We start from the raw sequence: 14,251 nt of genomic DNA on the forward strand, positions 1-14,251 counted from the left end.
CGCATTCAAGCTTGCTCACCCTCAAAACAAAACAAAAAAAAGGAGCAGGTGAGTTAATGAAATAAGTGTTTTGAAATATTTTTCTTAAGATTTTATTTATTAGAGAGCGCAAGCGGGGGTAGCAGCAGCAGGAGAATGACAAGCAGGCTCTCTGCTGAGCAGGGAGCCTGATGCAGGCCTCGATCCCTGGGCCCTAAGATCATGACCTGATGAGCCGAAGGCAGACACACTCAACCTACTGAGCCACCCAGGCACCCCTATTTTGAAATATTTTATTAATTAACAGTACAGAATGCCTGTTTGCTCTAAAAAAATTAGCAAAGTAAGAAACCTCTTTTAAATTATGGTTTAACCTTTTCTGAGGCTCTTATTGAAAGTTCAGTTTATTTTGATAATTCTTTTTTATGTTCTGCATCACTGAACAGAGTACTTCTCCAAACCTTGTAAATCCAAATGGAATGGATGTTTCTTTTGCCTCATTTACTGCTTTTAATAGATGAGCCAAAACCTACTGAAATTTTTCATTTGGGAGACTTGTAAACAGGTCAGAAAATGATTTCTAAGTCCAGTGACAATGTTCTTAGAGGGGATACACATTGTTTAGGGCCACAAAACTGCTGCATCTTATAGCATGTAGATTATAGTCCATAATAAGCTTTGGGTTTGCATTTCTTACATCAGGATGTTGATCTGATTAGAGGTGAACATTTGGATCCCTGTGAGGGCACCAGTGTCACTTAGTGGTAATAAAAGTTAACTTCCATTGTATTTTTATCTTTAAAAATGAGAAATGTTCATTTGTCCTGCATGACAGCAGTAGATATTTTGTACTGAGGTACAAGCACCCTACCTTGGAAACCACGTGCCGGTAAATCTCTTGCTAACAGAGGTGGGGCTGTGGGATTCAGAGCAGGAGTCCTAAGTGGCCAGGCCCCAGCCAAGCTGGAACTGAATAGAGGCCAGCTTGCATCAGAGAGGTGGAAGTGGCTGCACAGCCTGACCTTAGCTGGCTTCACAAGTGACACCAACCAGTGCTTTTCAGGGGACTGGCACTGCTCTGCATTGCCTGTTAGCTTACTGCTGAATAATAGACACACACACATACACACACACACACACACACACACACACACACACACATGCACCGCTGGAAGGGAAGGAGGAAGGAGTAGAAGCAGACTCTATAGGGTTCCCATGACCTGAGCTGAAAGCTGACACTTAACCAACTGAGCCATCCAGGCACCCTGAATAATAGCTTTTAAGTTAATTTAAATAATCTTCAATTAAGGCTTTTTCTTTTTTAATGCTTGTGGCCATGAGCACTGCCAGAAGGTGAGTTGTTGGTGTTCTTTCCTAAATTATCAAGTGAAGAGATTCTTTTTCAGATTGCTAAGAACAGTCTTCAGCTTAAAGGTAAGTCATCCTGTGTGTTTGAATTCCACGCAGCACTGACTGGGGATGATATGGGATAGAAAGTCTGTACTTGGACAGTGTGAAAGGATAAGGTAGGGGGATGGCAGAAGGTTTGTTTTCACACGTAAACATTTTAAAGTCTCCTTGAGCTCCATAGTTGATTTCCTGGGGTAGGGCGGAACAGAAGATCTGGAAAGGGCCCACAAAACAAGTCTTTCTCAAACACACATTCCCTGGGAGTCCTGGGTGTTGAATTGGAATGGCGGAGAATCAGCACTGAAAGAGGATAGCCAGATAGGAACAGAGACAGGGTGGCCAACGTGCCAGATGAAGCCTGGGACACTAGAGAAGAGCTCTGCACAGCAGAGAAGCCCAGAATCCTGGGGAAACTGGAAGGAAAACACATCTACTTTAGCTCAGTAGGTGAGAGCCACCAAAGGGATTGAGTAGGGTAGCAGCAACCGAAGAACAAAGCCTCTCCTGTTGGCACAGGGCCACCCCCATCCGGGAATGGGGAGCAAGCCCAGCCTCTGAACCAAGCACAGATTCTCCAGGGATGGAACAGACAACTGCTGGACTTTGATAAAAACCTTGTAGTTTAAAATCTTCACATGTATGGGAAAGGCAGCTCAGCATAGTTGCTAATAATGTGGGTTCTGAAACTAAAATTTGTGTCCAGTCCTTGCTTCACTGTGTACGAGCCTTGTGACCCTGGCCAAGTTAGTTCCTCATAAGGTCTGTAAGTACAGAGCTGATGTGGGTGACTTGCCCAGAGCAAATTTAGCACATAGTGTATGCTTTGGTGTTACTTCTCGTTTATATTACCTTGATAGAGCATAAATGGCCTTTTCACACATTTAAAATATTTGTGAAAATAAATGGATCAGTTATGAGTCTTACTCTACAAACTTAGATGAGGAAGGTCTTTTATAAAATGATGGTCACTGGGGGCACCTGGCTGGCTCAGTCAGGGGAGCGTGCAACTCTTGATCTCGGGGTTGTGAGATGGGTGTGGATGGAGATCACTTTAAAAAAATATGGTCACCAACATTCACTGAAGGCTTGAGCCAGGCATGAGCAGAGTGCTACTCTGCTGTGAAGTGGAGTATAATCCTCATTGGGATACTGCTGCTTTGGGAGGTTAGGTTGTGTTGTCAAAGCTTGCAGAGCTAGGAAATTGTGGCACCAATTCAATCCTCATGGGCCTAATTCTAGAACTTGATGATGGGGATATTACTGCTGCAGCAGGACGTGAGCTGTGCGTGGCTGCAGGGATCTCACTAAGAGAAGTCAGAGCTGGAAGTGGCCGTTATCAGACCTGTGTCATCTAATGTGTGCCTCTGGGCCAAAAAGGGAAGAGGACGGGCAATGCAGGCCTGATGATACAGGGCTTTTGTTAGTAGGTTTAATGACTTTTTGTGTCTCTAGAGCTCAAAATTCTGGAGATGATTCAGGAATAGCTAAGAAGTTTCTGAGAAAGGGGAAGGTCATTACATCAAAACAAAAGCATTCTACTTAGGACCATGTAGTATGGAAACCAGAGTAAGCAAATGAATCGACAGATTAGGAAAGAAAATTCAGAAGTAGGTCATTTGTAAAAGAATTTATGATCAAGATGGCATTTCAAAACAGCAGGCAGAGACTCTGGGGACATTGGCTCTGTACCTGAAAGGTTACACTATTTTATGCCATCCCCAAATTAAATTTTTTAGGGACTAAAAGGAAACTCTTCACAGAAGACTTTGAGATAAAAACAAAACTTACAAATGTTATTTTTATAATTTCCTAAGCAATGCACAAAATCCAGAAATAAAATATTGATAGTCTGAACCTCATGAAAAAATGGGGAGGGGAATGGGGGTAGAAGTTCGATGTTTTCTGTTTTAAATTGTCTACAATGAGAACTTAGGGGACAGTGTGGTTTACAAGGCAAAATGGAAGATGTTCGTGAGTAGCTGTGCAAGTGCTTTTTGTCCCATCGACCAAGTATTGAGCTCCCCCCTTGGATGCTTGGGCTCAGAAAGACAGCCCTTCCTCCAGGGCTTAGAGTCAGCCTGGGAGGACTGGGCCACAGGCAGCGAATGCCCAGGACCCACCATCTGTGCAGTGGTTGTTGAAGAAGGAAATGTTCACTCAGGGACCACTTCCTGGAGGTAGTGGGATTTGAGCAGGGCCTTGCAAAGTGAGGAGGATTTCAGTGGGTGAGGAAAAGGGCTTCTAGGCTAGGGAGGCTAAAGTTGCATATGCCCCAGTGCTCTGCATCCACACTGAGCTGGGTGCCCACCCTGTCAGGGGAACAGTAGTGGAGGAAGTGGTGAGAGCAGGTCTAAGGTTGGAGATTGGTACAGTTGGGCCTGAGTCACAGGGTTGAGAGGATGCTCCCTGGGCTGGGAGCAGTGAAGTGATTGACCTGGAGGGCCTGCTTTTCTAGGTTTTCAGGTATGGATGGGATGAGAGAGTCTGCCCAGGAGAGCTCTGATTGTTTTTTTTTTTTTTTTTTTTTTTTTTCACTGATTGGTTTTTGATTAACGGAAGATTAAACACACAGAAGTGGACACAAGGGCAAGGCAGGCCTCAGATGAGCACAGCTCTGGGGCGGGGCCACATCTCAGTTCTCACCACACCTTGGACAAGAGTCCTCAGCACAGGCCCTTGACTCTCATCATGCTCCTCTCACCCCGGACTCAAGCTTGGCGTAGGATAGGACAAGATGCAAAGCATTCTGATTACAGCAGCATTCTGGTTGTTCTATAAATGAACATAGGCAAGGAAGCAATTTGGAGGGGTCCCTGGGTGGCTCAATGTTTAGCGCCTGCCTTTGGCCCAGGGCGTGGTCCTGGAGTCCCGGGATCAAAACCCATATCGGGCTCCCTGCATGGAGCCTGCTTTTCCCCCTGCCTGTGTCTCTGCCTCTCTCTCTCTCTCTCTCTCTCTCTCTCTGTCTCATGAATAAATAAAATCTTTTTTTTTTAAACAATTTGGAATAATACTTTGTGGAAAGAGATGGCTTGAATGAGGGAAGTGGCAGGAGGAGTGGGACAAGGGGCTCAGGTGGTCAGGATGGGAAGCCCTTGGGCTTTCCTGATGGGCTGGAGATGAAAGCGAAGAGCCACAGATGACTGACTCTGCCTTTGGCGGAAGCTACTGAAAGCCCCTTGCCCTCAGCTGTTGGTGGGGAGGCAGCAGATGGCAGAGTTCAGTTTGGGGCACGTTCGTAACGGGCACCCAAGAGAGTGTTAAGTGGGCAGCTGGTCACAATGAGGCTGCAGTTCAGGAGGGAGGCCTGGGCTAGAGAGATCAGCAGGTAAGTGACGGGTCAAGCTGGGCTAGGCTCTCAGCTAAGGCTTTCCTGCTAAGGGTCTTCCTCTTCCCAACTCCCTTAGCTGGGCGGCAGGGCTCAGAGGCTTCTTCCTAAGGAGAAACCAGGGACCCCTCGTACTTCCAGGGCCTGGTTACATGGAGACAGGGCTGGGAAAGGAACCTGAGCCCACTGCCCCGCTCACGTGCAGCACAGCCTTGGATAAAACCTGGTCACTGTTGCTTTAAGTCTCTGGGGAAGGGGTCCATTGCCCTGCACTCACCAAGCTGAGGCAGACAGAGAAGGAAGTGGGGCAGGAGTGCAGAAAACAGCCGGCTGCGCCCCAGGCTTGCTGTACATGAAAACTTCCTGTGATGAGACCGGAAACACAGGTGCTGTCCCCAGCACGACATCTCCCAGAGCTGGGGCCAGAGGGAAGCCATGGACAGGCCCCGGGCCCTGGTCCTGCTCTTGGCGCTGCTGACGCTCTGCATCACTGCTGGTGAGTTGGGGGCGGGAGAGAAGCAGAAGACATGGGGGCAGGTGATGACCCAGCCCTGGGGCCCTCCTATGCCTATATCCCGCAGGGACCCCTGAAGTATGGGTTCAAGTTCAGATGGAGGCCGCCAAGTCCCCGTCCTTCACTGTCCGCTGTGGATTCCTGGGATCTGGCTCTGTCTCCCTGGTGACTGTGAGCTCGGGGGGGCCCGATGGTGCCGGAGGGACTAGGCTGGCTGTTTTACACCCAGAATTTGGCATCCAGCAGTGGTCCCCTACCCGCCAGGCCCACTGGGAAACCAAAACCAGCATCTCCCTCACCCTGGAAGGAGGGTCTGAGGGGAGAAGCCCCAGTCCCAACACCACCTTCTGCTGCAAGTTTGTTTCCTTCCCCGAGGGCTCCCAGGAGGCCTGTGGGAACCCCTTCCTCAACACGAACCAAGGTGAAGCTAACGAGGGCTGGGGAGGGCAGGGAGGGCGGCAGGACACCAGCCACCCGTCTGGTATGCCTCTCTCTCTACACAGGGCTCCCTGCCCCTACCCCAGCTCCCATACTGCGGGCTGACCTGGCCGGGATCCTGGGGGTGTCAGGGGTCCTCCTCTTTGGCTGTGTCTACCTCCTCCACCTTCTGCGTCGCCAGAGACACTGGTGAGAACCAACCCCTGCTGGGCCCAGTCTAAACCCCCAAACCAGCAGGCTAGCTAGCTACATGCTTTGTTTCTAACCCTCCTGACACTCCCAGGTCTGTCACGAAGGTTCAGCCACCCCTCACCGGCCCCCAGACACAGACTCCAGCAAGGGTAAGGACCAGGGGACTGTTTTAGAGTGGGGGGCGGAGTAGGCTAGAGCTGTGAGGAAGGGCTTAACTTCCCCATCATCCCTGCAGGTGACTGGCCAAGCCTCCCTGGTCTCTCTCCAGGTCCCCCACGCCACCGTCAGCACCAACAACTGCTACTGCCCGGCAACCGTGGACATGGCCCTCCGGCCCCCACCACTGTCCCAGTGGGCAGCGCTGCCCGCCCACACAGCATACCCACGCCAGCCACCTGCCCACTGGGCCCCCCTGCCAGCCTCTGCTCGCAACAGTTTCATCTCCATGGAGAATGGACTTTATGCTCAGGCGGGAGAGTGGCCTTTCCAAGCCAGCCCCAATCTTGTCCCTTTCCCCAAGTCTGGGCATGGAGCCATGGAGGGCCATTTAGGAGTCCAATGAGAGGGACCCCAAATCTGCTTGGGTTTCCTCTCCTCTCAGGCCTCTGGGTCCCCCTTCTGTTGAGCGTCTGTCCTGGGCGCCCATCATCTTTGCACAACTTATTTTATCTTAGGACTGACTATATGAGTGTCTCCGCACATACCCAGCCAAGGCCCCCTTTTTGCAGGCAGAGGATGTGGTCAGCATGTGTGCACGTGTGGGCACACGTGTATCTATGTGAGGTGACAAAATCCCATCCCAGGTTGTTTCCTGTTTTCAAGTTCCCAGCCCCCATAGGTGATGTTGATAAGTAAAAAAAAAAAAAAAAAAAAAAAGGTGGCTTCTGACTGGGGCCTCAGCTGGACCTTTTCTTTACAGGTTACGAAGTTAGAGGTAGTTTCAACCCTGGGAGGCAAGAGCCAGGTTAGACTAGGATGGGGATAGGGCATGCATGGGCGATCTCTGGGCCTGCCCACCCCCCACCCTGGACAAGGGGTGTTCCTGGCCCGTAGGCTTTGCTGAGAGACACCAGAGGCTGGGAAGACAAGACTGGGGGGCTGATGGTAGGGTGATCCATACTTATATCTTACCATGTCCTAGGGCAGCAGCAAGGGCTCCGGGGGCACCAACCCAAGAAAAGCCCCTTCAGGCTGACCTGGCATCCCTGTGTTGGGCTCTCTGAGATGCTTTGCAGATGTGGTCCTGATGCCTGCCTTCCACAGAATTCACAGGTGGGAGGCCCACCTCAAATCTGCCCACAGCAGCTTCCTCCAGCCCCCCCTCATTTTGAGGGTATCAGCACCATTCCTCACTGGTTGCTCGGGGCATAGGTAGCGGCCCAGGCAACACAGGGACTGAACACACACTCCCCTACCCACTGATCTTCCCATCTGGGAGCCAGCCCTCCTCTGGTAAACAGGCCCAGCAGCCTGGGCCTTATCACATTTTTGCCATGTGAGAATGTGGTGCGAGCTCTGTGGGCTGCAAGTCTCCACAGGAACCTGGCAGGTTCTGGGTGGCAGGGGGCAGAACAGTCCTGGAGCCAGGCTCAGGCCGCACCCCAGCCAGGAAGAATACTGGCAGGGGGAGGGGACAATCCCAGGTAGTGCCACCTGCCAAGCCAGGAGCCACCCCCTCTGCCTGGCTGAAGGAGGGCCTGCCCAGAGCCCATGTCTAACCACAGAACCTTCCAGAAACCCAGTTTACTATTCTAGGTATGCTCTAATGTGGCCTCCCCAAGACCCAGCCCCATCCAGCTACCAGCTCTACACAGCATTGGGGAGAGGATAGGCCTGGCAGAGTGAGGGCCTGTCTTCCTCAGCCAGTGATCATCCCCCTCCACTCAGAAGGCCTCAGCACTGTCCTGTGCAGCTGGGTCCCTGCAGGGCTGGGGCCTGAAGAGACCGGTGAGGGTTTGTGGAGGTCCCTCAAGAGGGTCAGGGAGAGGTCAGTGAGGGAGGGAGTAGATCAGGGCCCGGCTGCCTTAGGACCATGTCAGGACCAGGGACAAGGGTGTGGGGACAATCGGGCTTGCAGGGCCTCAGAGGAGGCCTTGGGGGGCTCCCCCAGGAACCCTCATTTCTCTAGGAAGGGAATGTTTATAAGATAAAGGAGGGAGCTCTGAAGGATCCCTGGCCTGAACCTGACTCCCCTCCTGGGCCACTTGCCCATCTTGGGAGTCAGAGATAGCTCCCCCGGATTCGAGCCCATCTTCCACAAACTCAAAGAGCCACAGCCAGCTTGGTCCCTGTAGTACATGAAGCCCCAAACATCAGGAGCCAAGAAGTCTCCACAGCTGGCCTGCCCCCCACTGGCTAGCCCCATGTCCCAGGAGCAGCAGCACTGAAGGGCCCAGCTGGGCAAGCAGAGTTGAGGCACCACAGCACACGGCCCCAGAGAGCCCTGGGCCAGGCCCCTTCTCAGCCCCCAACATTGGAAATAATGTTCTTTGTTCATCTAACACATATGGCAACTGAGGCCTGAGAGACAGAGAGATGACTTGCCCAAGGGGACAGGACTGATCCAACCCCCTTACTCCCACCAGGCATCTGGGACATGCCCTCTGCCATAATCTGAGATAAGGCTTGGGCTTTGGACCCACCCAGCTTGGATTCCAGGGGCCACTCCCTGCCTGTGAGACCCCCAGCAGTTCAATGTCTCTGAGGCTCCCTTTGCCCTTGAGTATATAGTAAGGGTCAGAAGGGTGTGAGGCTTGTAAGCCAGGACTAAGTACTAAGCAACTTTGCACAGAGTGTCTTGCTTAGGACTTAAACCCCAAGGGTTGGGTATTTTCAGTAAGTTCATCTCACAGAAATGGAGCCTGAGCCTGGGGTCACTGAGCCGGAAAGCAGGGGCGCTTTCAGCAGGGAGCAAAGGAGGCACAGTGCCAGCTGCCTGGTCTAGACACCTCCATGGGTCTGCTGGGCTCGGGCAGCTGGGGAGGATGATGGGAGACCCTCCCTGGGCCCCAGGCAGGAGGCTGGGCTTGCGGGGACCACCTCCACTGACATCCGCTGTGGACTGGCTGGATGGCGCAGCAGCCTGCAAGCGATTTCCAGAGGTCCTTGTGCAGAGGACGCCAGACCCTCCAGAGAGCATCTTTGGAGGCACCATGGGGTCTCATGGAAAGGATGGAGTTGTGACACACCCATGTACACGACCCCCACCCCTCCAGGCCGGGTCCCTCAGCCCTCTCACCCACCACAGCTGGCCGGACTGACCACCCCAGACACAAACTTGCCCCTCCCCGTAGTGGTGTGGTGACCCCAGGATACATGGTAACAATTTTCTTTCAATATATGGTCCACCAATCTACATCTGCAGGGTCTCAGGACTAATGTTTTACTAGACGGTAGAGAATAGCTTTTTCTTTTTTTTTTTAAATTTTTATTTATTTATGATAGTCACACACAGAGAGAGAGAGAGAGGCAGAGACACAGGCAGAGGGAGAAACAGGCTCCATGCACCGGGAGCCCGACGTGGGATTCGATCCCGGGTCTTCAAGATCGCGCCCTGGGCCAAAGGCAGGCGCCAAACCGCTGCGCCACCCAGGGATCCCCGAATAGCCTTTTCTTAACAATAGGTAGCCCTCAAGGTCTTGGAAACTTGGCTTCCAAATTCCTTAGAGACCTATGCTATCTTCAACCCCTCACTCCTCACAGTCACAGGTGCACCTCTTTCTGCCCAGAGGTCCTGTCCCTGTGCTATAATAAAAGAAACTTTTTGCATTGAAAACATCTCAGGAATTCTTTCTTGACCACTCGCCTGGCATCCCCATATCACTAGTTACCCCCGCCCTCCACATGGCCCACTGCCTGTACAGACTGTCCCTGCCTCTCTCAGCTCTGGACCCTCAGAAGCCACCATTCTGTACTGACCCTTAACCTGGGGGAGGGGAATCAAGGTGCTTGGCAGCTGCTTCCCTTCTAGGAACCAATGGGAAGAGCCAAGTGCCCAGAATGAGTGCTGGACCTGGATATCACAATCTCTGGCTGGGTGTGTGGTTTCTGCCCCCGCAGACAAGGAAGACTTGAACCCTTGCTGGGTTCACTGAAGGGCACTGGATAACATGGCCTTGCCCCCACCAAATCAGGGTGCCCACCATGCTCACGCTGACCTCTAAAGTGAATGTCAGGGGCCTGGGACCTTGAGAGAGGAAATAGGGCCAAGGCATGTCTGAGGGCTCAGCCAGTAGGACACAGGTAGAAGACCCTGGCCAGGCTGAGTTGGGGGCTGGCAGGGGAGGATTGAACTAGGAGAGACTCCTGCCCCCTCCTATTCTTTGGGCCTCTCCCAGGCCTTAGTGGGGAGTAACTCCCCCCATGAGAAACCCAGGCTGTGCCCCCACTCCCACAGAGGGACACACAAATGTACAGCATACTAGGTGTGCTGGCCCAGCCGAGAGCGAGGGGAGGCTCTCCAACTTCAGGTTCCAGCAAACTCTGCCGAGGAGGATCAATGACATCTGGAATTTCCACCACAGGGCCCTCAAACAGCCTCATTTCAATATCTGTGAAATGAATGAGAAATCTGGCCTGTTTGGAGAAAAAACAAACAGACTACATTACAAATGTAAAGAGAAAAAAAACAGAGAGTGATGCAAGAGGGAATAATGGGGCTTTTCTGAGAAGACATCTAAAATAAAACTCAAAACTGATTGGGAGAGGTTCAGGCAAGGACTGTGGAGAGAATACTCTGGACAGGGAAAGACGTGCAACAGCCCTAGTTAGAGTTTGGCCCTACAAGGGCCCCAAGCAGGTCAGTGTGTTTGAAACAAGTTGAATGAGGGAGTAATCAAAGCCCCTGGAAGGGAAGTGGATTTTATTATAAGGGCAGTTGTCACCTCTGGTGAGTTTTAAGCAGAGCAGTAAAATGATCAGATGGACATTATGAAGAGAGCACTCTGACGAGGGGAAGAGAGCACTTGTGTGGGGGAAAAATAGAAGTAAGAACAATTGGGGAGTGACTGCAGTGATCCAGGTGGGAGCTGGGGTATCTGAGGCAAGGATGTAGAATGCAGAAGGGAAGAAGCAGATGATTCAAAATGTGTTTTGGAGGCAGGGTTGTTCCTAGCTGCAGGGAGAGGGGATCAGGATGGTTTCAAGGGTTAAGCCATTTTCTAACGTGAGCCAGTAGGTAGGGGAAATGCCATTTACTTCAATGGAAGATTGAAAGGAGCATCTTCCAGGGAAGGTGTGACAAGGGGCCAAGAAGAAACAAATTGGGTTGAGATGCCTGACACACAAATGAGGTACAGCCTTTTGATCCCTCCTCAAAGGCAGAGTCTCAGGAAGGGACCAGAACTGTATGCAAAATCTTGATGAGAGAAAGCAAAGTTCCGAATAAGTGATATACCATGTTTACAAATCAAAAAGCTCATTGTTAAAAGGTCTATTCTTCCCAAATGGTGTACAGGATCAAAATTCTGTTAATCAAAATTCCAGCAGGCTATTTTGTAGACACTGCCCAGCTGATTTTAAAGTTTATGTGAAAAAACATAATTACCTAGAAGAGCTAAAACAATTTTGAAAAAAAATTTTTTTGAAAAAGAACAAAGTTGGAGGACTCATACTTTTGGATTCAAACTTATGTTAAGCTATAGAAATCAAGACAATGAGGCATAGGGGAAAGAATAAACAGAGCAATGGAATAGAATGGAGTCCAGAAATAGACATCTACCTACCTACCTACCTTTCTTTCTAGTCAACTGGGTCTATGTCTTAGATTCAACACCAAAGCCATGATCCATCCACAAAAGAAAACATTGATAAATCAGACTTCATCAAAATTAACAAATTCTGCTCTTTGAAAGATATTATTAAGAAAAAAAATTTTTTAAGATTTTATTTATTTATCCATAGAGACACACACAGAGAGAGAGAGGCAGAGACACAGGCAGAGGGAGAAGCAGGCTCCACGCAGAGAGCCTGACGTGGGACTCGATCCAGGGTCTCCAGGATCACGCCCTGGGCTGCAGGCAGTGCCAAACCGCTGCACCACCAGGGCTGCCCTATTAAGAAAATTTTAAAACATTAACAGCAACAACACCTACACACTGGAAAAAAATATTTGCAAAACATGCATCTGATTAAAGGATGTATAACCACAACATATAAAGAACTCTCAATGCTCAATAACCAAAATTCCAATTTTTAAAAATTGGACAAACGATTTGAAGAAATACTTCAAAGAAGAGATACAGATTACACATAATTGCATGAAATGAACTTCAAAATCATTAGCTATTAGGAAAATGATGATTAAAACACAATAAAATACAATACCACATACTAGTAAAGATGCAAAGCAATTGAAATTCTCACACTTTGCCAATGGGGATTCAAAATGGTATAACCATAAGTCAGAGCTAGAACATTCCAGAGGCTTTTGGGCCCCAGGTGCTGGAAGATGTGGACTCTGGATGCCGCCAGAAACAAACAACAATAGGTACAACCACTTTGAAAAACATTTTGGCATGTCTCTGCCTCTGTGTGTGTGTGTGTGTGTGTGTGTGTGTCTCATGAATAAATAAAATCTTAAAAAAAAAATAATGTGAAGAAATCTCAAAAGTATTTTACTAAGTGGAAGAAGCCAAACCCAAATGGCTCTGATTCCACTTATACAACTGAAAATTAATAAAGGGCTACTTCACTAAAAAAAGTGGGGAGGTTAGGAAGGAGAGCTCTCAGGTCTTACTCTACTGGCATCACCAACTGCAAATCGAGCCAAGCCTTTCATGTGGATGCTACTTTATTACCCAAACAGCTGGAAGAAAGGCTTTCATCCCCTCTTACCTTGACAATCCAGCCAATGAAAGACATCAATGAGAAGTCACTGTAGCTGGACTTGATAACAGCCTCCCCAGCTTTCCCCTTTCCTCTGTAAAAAAGCATTCCTCTCTTTTGTTTGGTGGATTTGCCTCTGATTTTGCCATAGCTGGTTTGTCACGGGTTGTAATCCTCTGCTCTTCCTGAACAAACCCGTTTTTGCTGGTAAAATAACTGGTAGGAGGAATGCCTGGGTGGCTCAGCAGTTAAGCGTCTGCCTTCAGGCTCAGGGTGTGATCCTGGAGTCCCTGGATCCGAGAGTCCCACAACGGGCTCCCTGCATGGAGCCTGCTTCTCCCTCTGCCTGTTGTCTCTGCCTCTCTCTCTCTCTGTGTGTGTCTCTCAGGAATAAACAAATAAAATCTTTAAAAAAAAATAAAATAACTGGGAGGCTTTTTTTTTAAGATTTTATTTATTAATTCATGAGACGTACAGAGAGAGAGAGAGAGAGAGAGGCAGAGACAACAGGCAGAGGGAGAAGCAGGTTCCCTGCAGGGAGCCCAATGCAGGACTCAATCCCAGGACCCGGGGATCCTGACCTGAGCTGAAGGCAGATGCTCAATCAGTAAACCACCCAGGTGCCCTGGCAGTTTTGTTTTTAAGGTTAACACAACAGTCTAGAAAAGGCAAAACTATAGGGACAGAACTCAGAGCAGTCACTACCAGGAACAGAGCTGGGTAGAGAGGATTGTACAAAGGGAACAAAAGATCTCTGGTTGTAATGGAAATATTCTTTACCTTGATTGTGTTGGCAGTTACATGACCTTATATCTCTCTTTTTTTTTTAAGTAGGCTCCAAGCCCAGCATGGAGCCTTAGGTGGGGCTTTGAACTTACAACCCTGAGATCAAGACCTGAGCTAAGGGAGCCTAGGTGGCTCAGTTGGTTAAACATCTGCCTTTGGCTCAGCTCGTGATCCCAGGGTCCTGGGATCGAGTCCCATATTGGGCTCCCCATTCAGCAGGGAGTTTGGTCCTCCCTCTCTCTACCCCTGCCCCCTGCTCATGCTTTCCCTCTCTCTCTCAAATAAATAAAATCTTAAAGAAAAAAAAAAAAAGACCTGAGCTGAAATCGAGTCCAAAGCTTAACTGACTGAGCTACCCAGGTAACGCCCCCTTACACCTTCTAAAAACTCACTGCACTATAATGCCTGAAAAGGACAAATACTGTATGTAAATTAGACCTCACTAGACTAGGTTTTAAAAAAGATATAATGATCTAAAAGAAACAATAAAGTAATAGGAATAAAATGAATAAATCTAACAAAACATACATAAAATATTTTTGGAAAAAGAATTATGAAACTATCGAATTATAAAACTATCGAGGGATGCCTGGGTGGCTCAGTTGGTTAAGTGATGGACTCTTGATTTCAGCTCAGGTCATGATCTCAGGATCCTGAGATCAAGCCCTACATGGGCTCTATGCTAGGGGTGGAGCCTGCTTGGGATTCTCTCTCCCCTTCACCTTCTTCCCCTCCCCCCACCATGTGCAAGTGCTCTAAATCAATTAATCAATCAATCC

At 49.4% G+C, this 14,251-nt stretch overlaps 2 protein-coding genes across 2 annotated transcripts in view; one reads left to right on the plus strand and one right to left on the minus strand.

Moving 5' to 3' along the window:
* Positions 1–3,927: 3,927 nt before the first annotated feature.
* On the plus strand, positions 3,928–9,636 carry PVRIG (PVR related immunoglobulin domain containing). Its single transcript, XM_077908000.1, is given in 6 exon segments — positions 3,928–5,160; positions 5,162–5,213; positions 5,299–5,652; positions 5,735–5,858; positions 5,953–6,010; positions 6,097–9,636. Coding segments are annotated over 6 exon segments (990 nt in total). The 5' UTR covers positions 3,928–5,085; the 3' UTR covers positions 6,424–9,636.
* The window catches only part of ZCWPW1 (zinc finger CW-type and PWWP domain containing 1), a 75,289-nt gene continuing 70,350 nt past the window's right edge, over positions 9,313–14,251 (minus strand). The window contains exon 17 of the transcript XR_013385382.1: positions 9,313–10,436. The gene's annotated coding sequence lies outside the window, so the exon portion shown is untranslated. The remainder of the gene's footprint in view (positions 10,437–14,251) is intronic.

This window comes from Canis aureus, chromosome 8, assembly GCF_053574225.1.
Source record: "Canis aureus isolate CA01 chromosome 8, VMU_Caureus_v.1.0, whole genome shotgun sequence".
NCBI classification, from domain to species: Eukaryota; Metazoa; Chordata; class Mammalia; order Carnivora; family Canidae; genus Canis; species Canis aureus.